The sequence below is a fragment of the Peromyscus leucopus genome, chromosome 10 (assembly GCF_004664715.2).
Source record: "Peromyscus leucopus breed LL Stock chromosome 10, UCI_PerLeu_2.1, whole genome shotgun sequence".
NCBI classification, from domain to species: Eukaryota; Metazoa; Chordata; class Mammalia; order Rodentia; family Cricetidae; genus Peromyscus; species Peromyscus leucopus.
In genome coordinates this window covers 78,609,817-78,626,351 of record NC_051071.1, presented here as the reverse complement: position 1 = coordinate 78,626,351, position 16,535 = coordinate 78,609,817, and the positions used below count along the sequence as shown (strand labels likewise).

General features: G+C 45.6%; 1 protein-coding gene across 1 annotated transcript in view; it reads left to right on the top strand.

The window, feature by feature from the left end:
* Ppef2 (protein phosphatase with EF-hand domain 2) overlaps positions 1–11,748 on the top strand; it is a 32,194-nt gene extending 20,446 nt beyond the window's left edge. The window contains exons 12-16 of the mRNA XM_028881883.2: positions 788–930; positions 6,503–6,609; positions 8,528–8,691; positions 9,738–9,825; positions 11,137–11,748. Coding sequence (XP_028737716.1) covers positions 788–930; positions 6,503–6,609; positions 8,528–8,691; positions 9,738–9,825; positions 11,137–11,390 — 756 coding nt within the window. The 3' untranslated portion in view covers positions 11,391–11,748. The remainder of the gene's footprint in view (positions 1–787; positions 931–6,502; positions 6,610–8,527; positions 8,692–9,737; positions 9,826–11,136) is intronic.
* The last annotated feature ends 4,787 nt before the right edge of the window (positions 11,749–16,535 follow it).

Sequence of the window (16,535 nt, the reverse complement as noted above, 5' to 3'; positions counted from 1 at the left end):
GGCCTCTGTGGGCACTGCACACACACACACACACACACACACACACACACACACACAGAGAGAGAGAGAGAGAGAGAGAGAGAGAGAGAGAGAGAGAGAGAGAGAGAGAGAACACATAAACTTATGCGTTCTTTTTAAAGAAAGGATTAATAATTAAGAACACAGTTCCATGTTATTGCATTTGGAGATACCCAAATACACAAGACCCTGAATATCTGCCTGGACAGTGCCAAAATCCAGTGCCGTGAAGGGATGTTTGAGGCAACTGACTCCAAACCATGTGACTTGGAGGTAAAGGTGTGTCTGGGGGAGCACTGGCTTCCTGTGTCCACCAATCAAAAAGGGTCTTATGTGTCCCTTGCTGCATTGGGGCAGCTCACTAGCTTCAGAACTAATTTGCTTGCTACACATGACTGCCCCAGTTCATGAGACCCAGCCTGCTTCCAAGATGAACCAAAGAAGGTGTATTACCCCTTTGTTACCCCTTTGTTAAAAAAAAAAAAGTCTGCTGATTTTACTTAGGATGGAAAAGTGAAATCATATTATGGATCTCCAATCAGCTTGAGTGTCTACAACTTAAGTCACAGTTCTCTAACAGCATTGAGGACAGAGAGAGGGGTAGAGGAGGAGGAGGAGGAAGGGTGGGAGGGGAAGCAGGTAGGAAGCGAGGGAGGAGGTCCGTAGATGAGTGTGAGAAGCAGCCCCAATGGATGTGAGTTGGCCAATGGATTGAGAATGAAGATTCTTCGGTGTGCATCAATTCTGTGTGGCCTCTGTTTCGGTACAGGTGTTAACCATCTTCTCCGCCTCCAACTACTATGAAGTTGGCAGTAACCGAGGTGCCTATGTTAAACTGGGACCAGCCCTGACTCCGCATATTGTGCAGTATCAAGCTAACAAGACGACGCACAGGCTAACCATGAGGCAAAGGCAAGCTTTTCAATGAGTGGTTATTAGAAAAAGAATTTTCCCGAGCAGTGGTGGTGCATGCATTTAATCCCAGCAACTGAGAGATAGAGGCAGGTGGATCTCTGTGAGTTTGAAGCCAGCCTGGTCTACAGAGTGAGTTTCAGGACAGCCAGGGCTGTTACACAGAGAAACCCTGTCTTGAAAACAAAACGAGAGAGAGAGAGAGAGAGAGAGAGAGAGAGAGAGAGAGAGAGAGAGAGAGAAATTTAGTGCTTAGAAACATTAGATGCCATTACATTTATTCAAATTCTCCAGAACAATCCAGAATTTAGCTACATTCGTATTAAATCTAGAATAGACATCATACCAGAGTCCCTGTCCCTTTGCTGTTGTTTTTGTGGTTGCTCAGTTTCTTTTTCTTTATGAGACAGGGTCTCACTGTGTAGCCTTAACTGGCCAGGAACTTGCTATGTGGACCAGCATGGCTTTGAACTCATAGAGATGCACCTGCCTCTGCCCCCTGAGCACTAGGATTAAAGGTGTGTGCCACCACTGGTTTCTTTTCTTCCTCCCTCCCTCCCTCCCTCCTTCCCTTCTTCCCTCCCTTCTTCCCTTCTTCCCTTCTTCCTTTCTTCTTCCTTCCTTCCTTCCTTCCTTCCTTCCTTCCTTCCTTCCTTTCTTTCTTTTCTCTCTCTCTCTGTTTGAGACAGGCTCTCCTGTAGGCCAGGCTGGCCTCAACCTCACACACAGGTAAGGATGACCTCCACTTTCCGTTCTTTCTGCCTCCATCTCCCAAGAGCTGAGAATAGAGGCAGCCAGACCACACCTGCCTACTTCTGTTTCCTGTTATTGTAATGAAATATCTGATGCGAGGTATTTACAAAGAAAAGGAGCTTATTTAGCATATAGTTTTGGAGGCTGGAAGAGTAGAACTGGGCAGCCCCTTGGTCTGTCCTTGGCGAGGACCTAACTGCAGATGGCGTCTCATCAGGGTAAGGATTCAGAGAAAGAGCACAGCTTGAGATGGGAAGCGGCAAAGGAGGAGCCTTAGGTTCCTTCTGTTTTAATAGCTCTCTCACAGAACTCAGTCAAGAGACCCAGGAGAACTGCCTGCATCGTGTGTGTGTGTGTGTGTGTGTGTGTGTGTGTGTGTGTGTGGTGTGTGTGTGGTGTGTGTGTGTGTGGTGTGGTGTGTATGTATGTATGTGTGTGTATGAGTGTGTGTGTGTATGAGTGTGTGTGTGTGTGGTGTGTGTGTGTGTATGAGTGTGTATGTGTGGTGTGTGTGTGTGTATGAGTGTGTGTGGTGTATGTGTGTGTGTGTGGTGTATGTGTGTATGTGTGTGTGTGTGGTGTGGTGTGTGTGTGGTGTGTGTATGTGTGTGTGTGGTGTGTGTGTGTATGTGTGATGTGTGTGTGTGTGTGGTGTGTATGTGTGTGTGATGTGGTGTGTGTATGTGTGAGTGTGTGTGTGGTGTGTGTGTGTATGTGTGATGTGTGTGTGTGTGTGTGGTGTGTATGTGTGTGTGATGTGGTGTGTGTATGTGTGAGTGTGTGTGGTGTGTGTGTGTATGTGTGATGTGTGTGTGTGTGTGGTGTGTATGTGTGTGTGATGTGGTGTGTGTATGTGTGTGTGTGTGCGTGGTGTGAGTGTGTGAGTGTGTGTGTGTGTGTGTGGTGTGTGTGTGATGTGGTGTGTGTGTGATGTGGTGTGTGTGTGTGTGTGATGTGGTGTGTGTGTGTGTGTGTGTGTGTGTGTGATGACCTAAGGACCTCGTTCTCAGCCCCACCCTCTAAAAGTCTCATCACCACAGTTCAGTGCAAGTCCTGAACACATGAACCTTTGGAGAACAAGTCCAGCAAACCAGAGCAGCCTGCTTCTCCACACTCTCCTCTCTTTACCCTCCCATTACCGACAACAGGTGCCTCTGGCTGAGATCCCGGTATCAGGCCGCTGAGTCCGGTCAATGTTATTCTGTTTCCTGCTCCCCGGGAAGGGTTTGTGTTATCCTAAGTCCTTTACCCGTGGGACTTGGCAAGTAGATTCCAGAGCACAAGTTTGTTAACTGTGAGCCTTTCTGGGAAGGAAGCGTGGGATAGATTTTGACTGGCTCTAGATTTGGAGTTCTAACCTAGATGAGAACTTACTGTATGGTGAGAGTTATAAAGAATTTACATACTTCATCTCACACTGAGCTTGTGAAATGCACCTATTTCGTTTTATCCATTTCGTGTTGATAGATGAATTCCCTAAGAAACAGAACTCAGCGCAGCTACTCTGAAGGGAGGGAGGCAGTCTGCGCCCTGCTGGTTTGATGGTGGTGTCCCTGGGTTGAACGCCTGTTCATTATCACCTCCCATGGAGAGGGGGGCTTCAGGGGGAACGAGTGCTTCCTGAGAGGCCCGGTTTCAGTTCACCAAACAGCCTTCTTTAATTATTCAGTCAAACTAAATTAAAAATCAAAATAGACAAAGTTAGCATAAATCAAGTGGGTAGAGATTTAAAATATTAACGATGTAACATTGGCTTTGAGTCCAACCTTTTTCAGAAAGAAATGTGACATAAAATGTAGACTTCCCACAGAGAATCAATCCTCCCGTGAATCCAAATCATTCTTGGAGCTTTATTAAAAAACGAAACGAAAACCCATCCCCCTGAGCTCCACACAGGGTTCTCAGCTGCTCCGGGGCATGGACCCAGCACAGAAAGGCTACAGTTTTTAGGACTCAGCTGTTGTCACTACAAAGAGCCACCGAGGGAGACCAAGTGTGCTTTCCTAAGAAGATCAAAGAGATCCACTTGTGGGAAACACTGAGTGCTTTAAATAAGTACTTTGCCTAATTTCCCCAGAAGTCGCTATCAACAGCATCAGCCGCCTGCAGCACAATGGCTGACTTAGAAATAAATGAAGGGCCTGTCCCAAAGCCTCAAGGCCATCAACTAGCACTCACTTTTCTCAGAGGAACCCCATTCAGAGTTCATTTACTGTGTAAGTTCACTTCTCACAGAATGGCACAGTCAGCCTGGGTTTCAGCCGGCGAGGCCATGGCATTCTGTTATCACGATGCTGCCTACTTCAGTGGGTGTGAGGGACTGGTGAGAATTTGTGCAGACAAGCTGGCAAGATGGCTTCGTGGGTAAGGGTATCTGCAGCCAAGCCAGGCAACCTGAGTTCCATGTCTGGAATCCACGTGATCAAAGGAGAACCAACTCTTTTTTTTTTTCAAGGTTTATTTATTTATTATTATTATTACGCATATAGTGTTCTGCCTGCATGCATGCCTTCATACCAGCAGAGGGCACCAGATCTCATTATTGATGGTTATGAGCCACCATGTGGCTGCTGGGAATTGAACTCAGGACCTCCGGAAGAGCAGTCAGTGCTCTTAACCTCTGAGCTATCTCTCCAGCCCGAGAACCAATTTCTTAAAAAAAAGAAAGAAAGAAAGAAAGAAAGAAAGAGAGAGAGAAAGAGAGAGAGAGAGAAAGAAAGAAAAGAAAGAAAGAAAGAAAGAAAGAAAAGAAAGTTATTTTCTAATCTACATACTCATGCTGTGACTAACAGACACACACACACACACACACAGAAACACACACACTATGTGCAGAGTTCCAGTTGATTCCAGAGAACCTCATCCATCCAGAAGGTTGTCCAGGCTTTGCTACCTCAGGTCCCTGCTTAACTGTCAATGACTACTGTTTGCAAGGACATCTTTTAATGAGTTCACTAACTGATTCTTTTTAGGGTCCTATTAGGTTCTGATATAACAAAAAATTCTAGGCAAAGCTTATGTGCTCATACACCCGTGCAATTTGGACCAAGTTTTAGATCGCTCACACAAAGGGTTAATGGAACACACGTATGGATTGCTAGTTAAATAATTTAAATTGCAACAAACATTTCCCTTCTAAAAAAACAAACAACCAAAAAACTTTTTTTTTTTTTGTAAGACTGTCTCATGTAATCCAGGCTAGCCTTGAACTTGCTATGTAGCCAAGACTAACCTTGAACTCCTGAACCTCCTGCCTGTGCCTCCAGAGTGCTGGGATTATAGGCATGTACCACTACACCTGGCCAATGAATATTTTTATCAAATATGACAAAAATGCTTTAAGAAATAGTTTTCACTTGAAAAGAGAGGTTCGCTGATCATTTATAGAATGGCTGGCTCTTCGATATTACAAATTAAGTACATTGGCTTTTTAAAATCTCCTTTTTATCTCTTGTCCCTTCAATTACACATATTTATTGAACATCTATTTTGGGTGCAGTGCTATGCCCATAATTATGTGATTGACCCAATAAAAATGAGAAAATAGGGTTAGGGCCGTAGTTTGTAACTACAACACTTGCTAAGCATGCGCAAAGCTTGATCCCAACACCCTCCTTCCCATCAAAAAAAAAAAAAAAAATTAAAAACCTGAATTAGTGATTTTTGTGTTTTTAGGTAAATCTCATTTTCTGCTTCACATAATAATAAAATATGAGGGAGACATGACGCTTTAGTAGGACAACAAACGGTCCATGGAAAGTTGACACCAGACTTCTGCTAAATGCAGACATTTACTTATTTTCTGTCCACTTTCATCCTGTGAGGCCAATGGCCTTTTATACCTGTTTTATGGATGGAACTACTGAGGTACAGTCTGCTTAGAGCACTTGATGGCAGAGGTGATGTTTCTCCAGACCTGAACCCCCACTGTGCTGTAGTAAGAAGGAACAGTGTCCCCCAGACTGATCCTGTTCACACACAACTGGGAAAAGTGGGGGACAGAGGGGAGAAATAGGAGATGGAAAACTTCTCTCCAAAGTAGAGTGTTGGGGAATATTATTTTAAGGTGTGTTACTTTTGTTTATGTTTCATTTGTTTAATTCTGTGAAGTTGTGTTACTGTGCTTGTCTAAAACACCTGATGGTTGCCGGGCGGTGGTGGCGCACGCCTTTAATCCCAGCACTCGGGAGGCAGAGCCAGGCGGATCTCTGTGAGTTCGAGGCCAGCCTGGGCTACCAAGTGAGTTCCAGGAAAGGTGCAAAGCTACACAGAGAAACCCTGTCTCGAAAAACCAAAAAAAAAAAAAAAAAAAAAAAAAACACCTGATGGTCTAATAAAGGACTGAACGGCCAATGGTGAGGCAGGAGAAAGGATAGGCGGGGCTGGCAGGCAGAGAGATGATATAGTAGGAGAAATCTGGGAGAAAGAAAGATCTAGAAGCGAGAGGAGAGGAGGATGCTAGGGGCCAGCCGGCCAGCCACCCAGCCACCCAGTCACAGAGTAAGGGTGAAAGTAAGATACACAGAAGTAAGAAAAGGAAAAACTGCAGAGCCAAAGACAAATGGGATAATTTAGGTTAAGAAAAGCTGGCAAGAAACAAGTCAAACTAAGGCCGGGCATTTATAATTAAGAACAAGCGTCTGCGTGTGATTTATTTGGGAGCTGGGTGGTCACCCCGAAAAAGAGCAAAGAGTAAAACAACCAACAACAGTTGAGCTCTTGGGAGGTTGAGGTACTGAGAATGAGAGGAGGAATGGGTGAGAACCCAGGACTTACCTTAGACTCGGCTTTTCACAAACCTCTTCTCTTCGGGTTCCAGGATCAGCAGGGTGGAGGAGTCAGCCCTGAGAGCCCTGCGGCAAAACTTATTTGCTCATTCCTCAGACCTGCTTGCGGAATTTCAGAAGCACGATGCGGCTGAGAGCGGTAAGGACAGAGGAAGCACACCTGGGCAGTCTGTGCAGGTGTGAGCGGGCTGCTGAGGGGGTGAAACACCAGTGTAAGACAGCTTCCCACCGGCTGGAGGTAGTCTTTGTGAATGGAGGAATGAGAGAGAGAGAGAGACAGAGACAGAGAGGAAGAGAGACAGACAGACACAGAGAGAAAGAGACAGACTAACAGAGAGACGGGGTGGGGGGAGAGGGAGAGAGACAGAGAGACAGACAGACAGACAGACAGAGAGATGGGGTGGGGGAGAGGGAGAGAGAGAAAAGTGGAGAGGAGAGAGGGAGGCTCTCCCACCTCTTGTTGCTGAGCCTATCAGCCCATATTCTATTGTCAAAGCTAAAAAATTCATTTATATTCAACTTGATGGAATTACTAACAAAACTTTGATTAATTGCAGCCCATCAGAAATGGAAGAAACACTTATATGCACTTGTATAGGTTCTTAAGGGTTTTAGTGAACAGAATATTTCAAGGGATGGAGAATATTGGTTCTTTCTTTCTTTGGTACTGGGAATTGAACCCAGGATCTTGTGTATGCTAGGTAATGCTCTGTACTAGGTACTCCAGCACTTACCTTTTAAACACACACACATATACACACACACACACACACACACACACACACACACACACACGAGAGAGAGAGAGAGAGAGAGAGAGAGACAGAGAGAGACAGAGAGAGACAGAGACAGAGACAGACAGAGACAGAGACAGAGAGACAGAGAGAGACTCATACATGAAAGGACTGGAGTTGGCCCAGGACACACGAAGACCAAGTTCTCAGCACAAAGGAGATGTATTTCCCCAGAGGGACAGAGGGCAGGGATAAGGAATAAAGACAGGAGATAGAGGGTGAGGGAGAAGGGGAAGAGGACCAGGGAGAGGGGACAGGGTACCTGTCCTGCAGAGACAAAGGACTGCCTCTGGATAGAGAGGAGACAGATGTGGCTCATAGGAAAATGGCGGTTTATAAAGGTAAAAGGGGAAACGCCATGTTAGGATGAGGTGGGTAATTGTAATAGGACATGTCAATTAGGTGAGCCAAAGGGGGCTTTTCATTGCTGGACTTCAAAACTTTGATAGCTGGACCTTAGTAGTCAGCCTCAGGAGGAGGAAGTGGACAAATAAGGGAATGGACCTTGGTGGTACCCATGGTTTAGCAAGGAAGAGGGAATGGGGGAAGGGCAAGGCCTGCCAGAGCCACGTTTGCCATGCTTGGGCCTGTTAGAGAGACCTTCAATACACACACACACACACACACACACACACACACACACACACACATTTACATATACACAAATACACATACATAATACACATATATTTTATATTACTCACAATAATCTTCATGTACCCAAATTTAATAAATAAAAATATACATAATTGGGACTGGAGAGATGGCTCAGAGGTTAAGAACACTGGTTACTCTTCGAGAGGTCCTGAGTTCAATTCCCAGCGACCACATGGTGGCTCACAACCATCTGTAATGAGTTCTGGTGCCCTCTTCTGGTCACAGGGATATATGCAGGCAGAACACTGTATACATACATAAATAAATAAATCTTTAAAAAAGAATACATAATTAAGTTTTAATTATAGGCACACACAAAATTTTATACCATATTTCACACACACACACACACACACACACACACACACTTATGCTTTGTTGCCTCTCTGAAGTTCAAACTGGCCATCTTATATATCATCTGGCAAGCCACATTTCCAGTGAGTCCACTCCGCCATGACCAACAGAGGTAGTGGCCATGCCCATTCTTGCCGTTACCCACTTCTAGTTCAAGACTGTCAGGATACAAATGTAGGCACTATGCATGTCCTGCTGAACAAGAAACTGGACTTGTAGGCGGCAGGTCAACAGGCCAGGCTGTTCCCACAGGCGTAATCACCCTGAGTGACTGGGCCGTGGCTGTGGAGTCTGTATTGCACCTGAGGTTGCCATGGCGGATGCTCCGGCCACAGCTGGTGAACAGTTCGGTGGATAATGTGCTGGAGTACAAGACTTGGTTGGAGAGCCTGGCCAAAGAGCAGCTGAGCCGAGAGGTAAGGGTGTGATCGTGGTGATGGGGAGAGCACATGGTAGCCACTGAACCCCCTTGGGGAGCACCAGAATTCTGAAATAGCTATTTAGGGCCCCAAAGGCGGGGTGGGGAAAACAGAAGCAACTATTTGTTACATTCCTGTGTGTTCTGGGGGTTTATATAGCTGCCTCAATTAACCCCCCAAAAAACACCCTAAGGTCGGTGTTATCCACGCTATTAGACCTGAGAATGCATTGCCCATAGAGCTTAAGACCTTAGCCTGGGGTTATAGAATTCCTCAGCTGTGACTCAGGCATGGGCTAAGGGTGTACTCTGTGGGAAAGCCTGTGGTTAGCATGCCCAAAGCCCTGGATCAACCCCCGGCACCAAGACAAAACAAAACTGGAGTCTACTGACTTTAAATCCTCATTTTGTTACCCCAACACCATGGCGCCTCCTCTGTTTTAAAATACTAATAAATAGCGACAATGTCACTTAAGTGAGACTTTTCATTATGTGCTTTTGAAAAAAAAATCTTTGTTGCAACACAATTCTGTATTTCACCCACTTGAAAGAACACAATCCAATAATGTGTAGTGTGCATTGGTCCCTTGTTATCTGGCATGAGGAGGATGCTCACGGGGCTATGGATGCTCAGATCCCTTCTGTAAAACAGCATGGCTATGCACATCCTCCAGCAGACTTTGATCTCTAGGTGACTTATAACACCTAATGCAATGTATATGCTATGTAAGAATCTGGAATACTGGATTGTAGAGGAAATAATGATGGGGAACGTCTGTGCAGGTCCAGTACTGACACAATTTCCATCCACGGTTAAGCCTCTGGATATGATGGGATGACTACATTCACAAATACGTGCAACTGTCCACCACAGTCGATTTTAGAGTATTTGCACATGAATGACGACATTCTGACTTCACTCTAGTGAGGTGGGATAATAATAAAGTAGCTTCGGTCTTTTTCAAGGATGTATAATTGTCAGAGTTCATGGTGTGTCAACTACACATTGGGACATTTAAAAAGGTGTTGTTTGTTTTCGTACAGAACATACAGTCGAGTCTCCTGGAAAAACTCTATCGAAACCGATCCAACTTGGAGACCATTTTTAGGATCATAGACAGTGATCATTCAGGTGAGCAACGCGATTCCCTGTTACTGCAGCTGCTGAGTCGACCCCAGCAGTGTGGAGAAACTACTCTTTACATCAGATGGCCTTGGGGGCATTTATTATCTAGTTGAGATGGACTCTTCCCGTGTTTTCTAGCCTGGCTGTAAACTACCAGGCTCAAGCCACCTTCTTGCCTCACCCTCTTTAGTCGTCCTGGACTGCAGCAGCATCAGGTGACCTTGGAATCTTTGTTTAAAAAAATAAAATCAATCCCAGCACTCGGGAGGCAGAGCCAGGCGGATCTCTGTGAGTTCGAGGCCAGCCTGGGCTACAAAGCAAGTTCCAGGAAAGGCTCAAAGCTACACAGAGAAACCCTGTCTCGGAAAAAAAACCAAAAATAAATAAATAAATAAATAAATAAAATAAAAAAATAAAATCAACTAAAGGCCAGAGAGGTGGCTCGGTGGGTAAGAGAAGCACTCGCCACACAGCCTGACAATCCCCAGACCCCACAGTGGAAGGAGAGGAGGGAACTGACTCCTAAAAGTTGCCCTCTGACCGCCACATGCAGGCTGAGGCACACATGGACGTGAGCGTGCAGAAGCATGTGTATGTGTGTGTGAACAGAGACATGACAATGAGAAAAGTCGAGTGGACGTGAGCCTAGGATGGAGTGTAGTGGTTAGAGCCCTTGCCAGCTTTCGAGAGGCCCTGGCCTGGGTTCAACTTCCAGAACTGCAGAAAACCAAATGGAAAATAAACTCTGACTGCCCAGGCATGGATCCAAGGGCTCTTGCTATGTTGTGACCTGTTTGGCTTTTGAGGTGAGGTCTCAGCACACTATCCAGGCTGGTGTCTAAGTTCTGGGCTCCAGCAAACCTCACACCTCCATATCCCAAGGAGCGGGGACAAGTGTGCCCAGCTTAAACACATTTGTAAGCAGTATAAATAAGCATATGTCTGGGGTGAGTTAGCATAAGACATCCTCTACGGGCATTTGGGCAGGGTCATGTATTTTGAGGGGTTCATTTTGCACATTGTATGGTGTTGAGCAGCATCTCCGACTTTTATCCACTGGGCGCCCACAGCACCCCATTCTTATGTTTGCTGTGACTGTGAAAAATGTCTCCAACACTGCTGAATGGTCCTCTCTCCCAGGGAACACAGTTGCTCCCGGATGAAAAGCACTCATGATCCGTGCTCTTCTGTGGTCCTCTTGGGAGTTCATGCTTTACCCTCAGCCTCGGGGTCTGTGTCTGCCTACTAGTCGGGGAACAGGTTTTCCCCATAAGCACTAAAACTCTGTGGGCTCACTGACTTCTCCCCTCTCGTAAGGATTCATCTCCCTGGACGAGTTCAGACAGACTTGGAAGCTTTTCAGCTCTCACATGAACATCGACATCACAGATGACAACATCTGTGACCTCGCCAGAAGCATCGACTTCAACAAGGATGGCCACATCGACATCAATGAGTTCCTGGAGGCCTTCCGCCTCGTGGAGCAGTCCTGCTCCGAGGGCCACGCCCCTGCTTGCCTACAGTCCACAGACACTGAGGAGAGCGGTCGAAGCAGTCCAGGTCCGCGCTGAGGACAGCCTGGTCCTTATCACCCACGGTGCCTATCAGCAATGGCAAGCTTACGACTCCACATGGACTTGGGAGCTTTAGGCTGAGAATTTGCCACCAGCAGGCACTGGAATCAAGAATCACATGTCCATTTGCTGGTGGGTGTGCTAGGCGTGGTGTGTGTGTGTGTGTGTGTGTGTGTGTGTGTGTGTGTGTGTGTGTGTACAGATAAATGTCCCGGCCTCATCTCAGAATCTTTACAAAGTAGAAACTTCGGGGAGGTATGTTTAAATTCTGAAATCTACCCTAGTTATCACTGATAATTGAACACCCTTATTGTTTTAATTTCATATCTTTTATTTATTGTTTTAAAATGTCAAGTTGGTGAAAGTCTTTTTTAATTGTATATAATCCTATGACTCAAGCATACGTTTTTTTCATTATGTACTTTTTCTTCATATGGTTATAGAGTTTCTCTGATTTTATGTTCTCATTTTTAAATAAATTACATTTAGTAGTACATACTTTCCCATGCTGCTGTATAATCTTCACAGCTATCATTAATGGTTATATAATTCTTTCAAATTAATGTCCTATAATTCCTTTGGCTCCCATCTAGTAAACAGATAGTTTGCTTAGTTTTTTTGTAAATACCACCATGGCTAATTTGTTTTATAAAAATATTTTTGAATGATATGTTTTCTTAGGATACAAAACTCAGGAATGGGATTGCTTTGGCAAAGATACTGTATTAGTGCAGGTTCTTTAGGGAAAGAGAACCAATTGGCTATAGATATGATTTACTCTAAAGGTTTGGCAAGAGGCTGGTGAGATAACTCAGTAAAGTAAATGCCATGCAAACACAAGGCCCTGAGTTTGAATCCCCAGCTAGCTTAGCCAGGCCGGCCAGCCTAGCCAATTAGGGATCTCTGGGCTGTGAGAGAGCTTGTCTTGAAAAAGATGGAGGGCCATAGATAAAGACACCATACATAACCTCTGGCACAGACACACACACTTGAGCTAGGGCTGCCTTTAAACTCACTCTATGGCTGAAGATGGCCTTGAACCCCCAATCCTCTGGTCTCTATCTCCCATGTGCTGAAATACTCTAATCAACTACCCAGACACCCCATGGCCCATTCAAGTCCACACTAAGAATCAGCCAGCAGAGCTGTGAATGTTTTCTGGTTTGGTACATATTCCAGACTGCTTTCGAGACCATGCATGTGAATTTTACCACAGACTCACAGCTTCGGGTGAGGTCATTTCAAATTTTTGCTAGAGGTGAATGAATCGTGTTCCCTTTGTATTTTACTGTACGTGTCATTGATTAATGCCCGACTGTCTCTTCTCCCTCATTTATTCTATCTGTGAATGAAGGAGAACGTCAGAGAACTTGCTGAGTGTGTGACTTAATAAACAAGCATACGTGGGCTTCCTACCCAAGAAGCTTTCTAGTTCCAGTCGTACAGGGAAGAATCACCCTCCTCCGCACTCTTGAATGCTACACAGCCATTAAGAAGAAGGGCCTGCTATTGGCCATGGTTATGCTCGGCAATGGGGTTAAGGGGGGTGGGACTTTCACTTTCATGTAAAGACTGAGGGGAAATGTTAGAAACAAATATCATTACCACAGACATGCAGACACCATGACAAAGGACCGGGGGTCTTCAGCAACTCAACTACAAGGAGAGGAATATAAAGAGAGGAAGGAGAAAACCACAGATTTTAAAATGTTTATGAGCGGGCATGGTGGTGTAGTATACTTTTACATCCAGCACTGCAGAGACAGAGGCGGGCGGAGCTCCCCGAGTTCAAGGTCAGCCTGGTCTACACAGTGAGACCCTGCCTCAAATTGTTACAGGACATAGCAATCACATACAGAACTTAATCTGATCCCCCAAAGAATGGCTGTTCCCCCCTGAGGTAACCAGAAATGTGTGAATAGTAGAGTATTTGATGGTGTGAAGGCATTATTCATTTTTCAGACATGGTGAAGGTTTGGAGGTCGTTTTTTAAGTCACTATACATACACACTGAAATACGTGCTGGGATTTGTCTCAAAACAGAGGCTGGTGGAGGGGGTGTGAGCAAAGCCAGGCTGACCCTGACTGGATCACCAGGGAAACGGCATTCGGGATCTTTGCATTTGATTTTTTTTTCTATAATAAGTGTGGGAGGCCAGCTCCCACCTTTTCAAGGGTTCTTAGGAGGAGAGAGGGATAAGAAATATTAGATAGAAAGATAGCGAAGAGGAGAAAGAAACACAGGATAGCTTCTAGAGGACCTGGATCAAAACCCAGTGACCTTTTCTGCTTATTCCAAAGGACTTTTTTTTTTTTTTTTTTTTTTTTTTTTTTTTTTTGGTTTCTCGAGACAGGGTTTCTCTGTGTAGCTTTGTGCCTTTCCTGGAGCTCACTTGGTAGCCCAGGCTGGCCTCGAACTCACAGAGATCCGCCTGGCTCTGCCTCCCGAGTGCTGGGATTAAAGGCGTGCGCCACCACCGCCCGGCTCAGGACTTTTTATAATATGCCAAGGGGAGAGACAAAAGACCTCCCCCTTGCAAGATCAAAGCACAACATACAGTCAAGTGTAGACTCTTCCAAACACCTGGTAACCACGCCCCTGGTCAAATCATCTCCTTATGCAGCCCTGCTGGGTAAAGCAAGCGCAGATTCTCGGGTCCTCAGTAAGTACTCACTAGGAAACCTCTGTGGATCTCTACAAATAAGCACTTTTAAAAAATTACACTCCAGGCCCAGTCGTGGTGGTGTGTGCGTGCAAATCCCAAGGCTTGGGAGGAGGAAAGAGGAGGAGTCATGAGCTTAAGGATAGACTGGGCTCCATAATTAGTTTTGGAGTAAACTGCACTACATAGTGAGACTCTGTCTTAAAAAATAAAATAAAACATGAAAATTAAACATCAGTGTAGGGTGAGACAATAATACAGATTTGCTAAATCAAACAGGTATAAACTTCCTCAAGGCACAGCTGTAACCAGGTGAGGCTCACCTTTTCACTAAACCTGTGAGTGGACAAGCGTTGAACAGAGTCCTTTTTTGTTGTTATCCAGTTTGGTTGGGTTTCAGTCGAAGACTCTATTGATCTCATTAAGCGTCAGTTCCCTTGTCTATTAAAAGGGTATCATCCAGTATTTTCCAGGGAAGCCACCAGGCTTGTTAAAGTAAATTAATATGCAAACAAGGTCCAGGGAAGGATCCCTAAGCAGAACTAGCTAGGCCCTGTGAGTGACCTTAGCCTCTTTGCAAACATAAGCAAAACGACTTCCATTATAGTTTGCATCTGTCTGTGCTAAAGAAAAACAGAACTGTAGCTTAGCCAGTCGGAAACAGCCAATGAAGGTCACATGTTAACTAGACACGTTCTAGGGGATAGACCAAATAATGCAACTTGGTTGCCAAATTTTTATTTATGGGGGGGGGGGTCATGCCATGAGACACCGGTGGAGGTCAGAGGACAACGTGCAGAAGTTCATTTCTTCTGCCCTGTGGGACCCTGGAATTGAACTCGGGTCCTCAGACTTGGCAGCAGATTCCCTTACCCATTGAGCTAATTAATTCACTGGTCATGCAACCCAAACATTTTCTACAGAAACCCATCCTTTATGCTTGGGGGATGGAGCCCCTGAACCCTCCTAGTTTGAAACTGTTCAATTCACGAATCCTTGTTTTCTTTAAAAAAAAAAAAAAATGTCTTTAAAATTTTGTATCCTGCCTCAGTTTACCTTTTTAACAGGCAAATAAAATAAGCACAGTCAACAGAATCTGGAAGCCCAAGCAGAGTTGCCCGTGTGCCTGTGGCTGTCCGCACTCTAGTTACGGAGGACTTCAGTGTCGGGTGCTGTGTGAGACTCTGCAAATCCAAAGATGAGCGGAACAAGCCCTGGGGGTGGTGACGCACACCTGTCATCCAGCTATTTGGGAGGAGGTGGCCGAGGCAAGAGGATCAGCTGAGTCCCAGAGCTGAAGGCCAGCCTTGACAATGAGACATGATCCAAAAACATGGGGCTGGAAGCAGGCGGTGGTGGCGCACACCTTTAATCCCAGCACTCAGGAGACAGAGACAGGAGGATCTCTGTGAGTTCGAGGCCAGCCTGGTCTACAGAGCGAGTTCCGGGACAGGCACCAAAACTGCACAGAGAAATCCTGTCTTGAAAAACCAACCAACCAACCAAACAAACAAACAAACATGGGCCTGGAGAGACAGCTCAGCCATTAAGAGTTTGCGCTGCTCTTGCAGAGCTCCTGAGTTAGGTTCTCAGCACTCATGTTGGACAGCTCCCAACTACCAGTTCCTACTTCCAGGAACCCGATACCCAGTTCTAGACTCCAATGGCACCTGCACTCATAGGCGCATACACACATGCATACACGTGTTATGCTAGGCTGGGTAGCTCAGAATCTCTTTGAATGTGTCCTGGGCACAGGAATGTTCAAGTGATGTCACAGCGTTGGGTTCTACCCATTAGAGAATATAGTTAATTGTTCTTTGGTGAGTGTAGTTCTGAGGCAGTCACTAAGACCCGGCTTGGTTATGTGTGGGTAGACATTCTTTTTGTTTTCAGACCTGGACTTATAAGCGTAGACTAAACTGACCCTGGACTCCTTCTCCTGCCTTTACCTTCCAAGTATTGGGATTCAGGCGCAGGGTGTGTGCAAGCACATGTGCATGAATGTACACACACACACACACACACACACACACACACACACACACAAGTTTAATTCATTCTACTACTAAGCATCTTTTGGTGGCTGGATGTGCTCTCTGGGTGTTCTGGAGGGACAGCTCTAGCCAGTTGTCTGTCTTTGTACCCATCTGGTCACAGCTGATCTGCCAGTTGCTGAATCAAGCGTCGGTTCATTTCAGATATCTCCAGTGGAATTGTCTTGTGTGTTTCTGTGCTTCTGTGGCTTGCATCCTTTCTGATTACACAAGCTCTTAGCTTCGGCTGTAATCGAGGTAGACCAGCCAGAACTCCTGAGTCACACTCCAGGCAAGGCCTTTTGGAATTTGCACACTTAAGTCATGCTGAGCTCTTGAACCTAGGGAGCCTTGGAACCAGAAGGGAGCCTTGGAACCAGAAGGGAGCCTGGCCATAACTGCTACACCCTGCCTAGGGCCCTGCAGCTTCAGCTTCCTGTCTG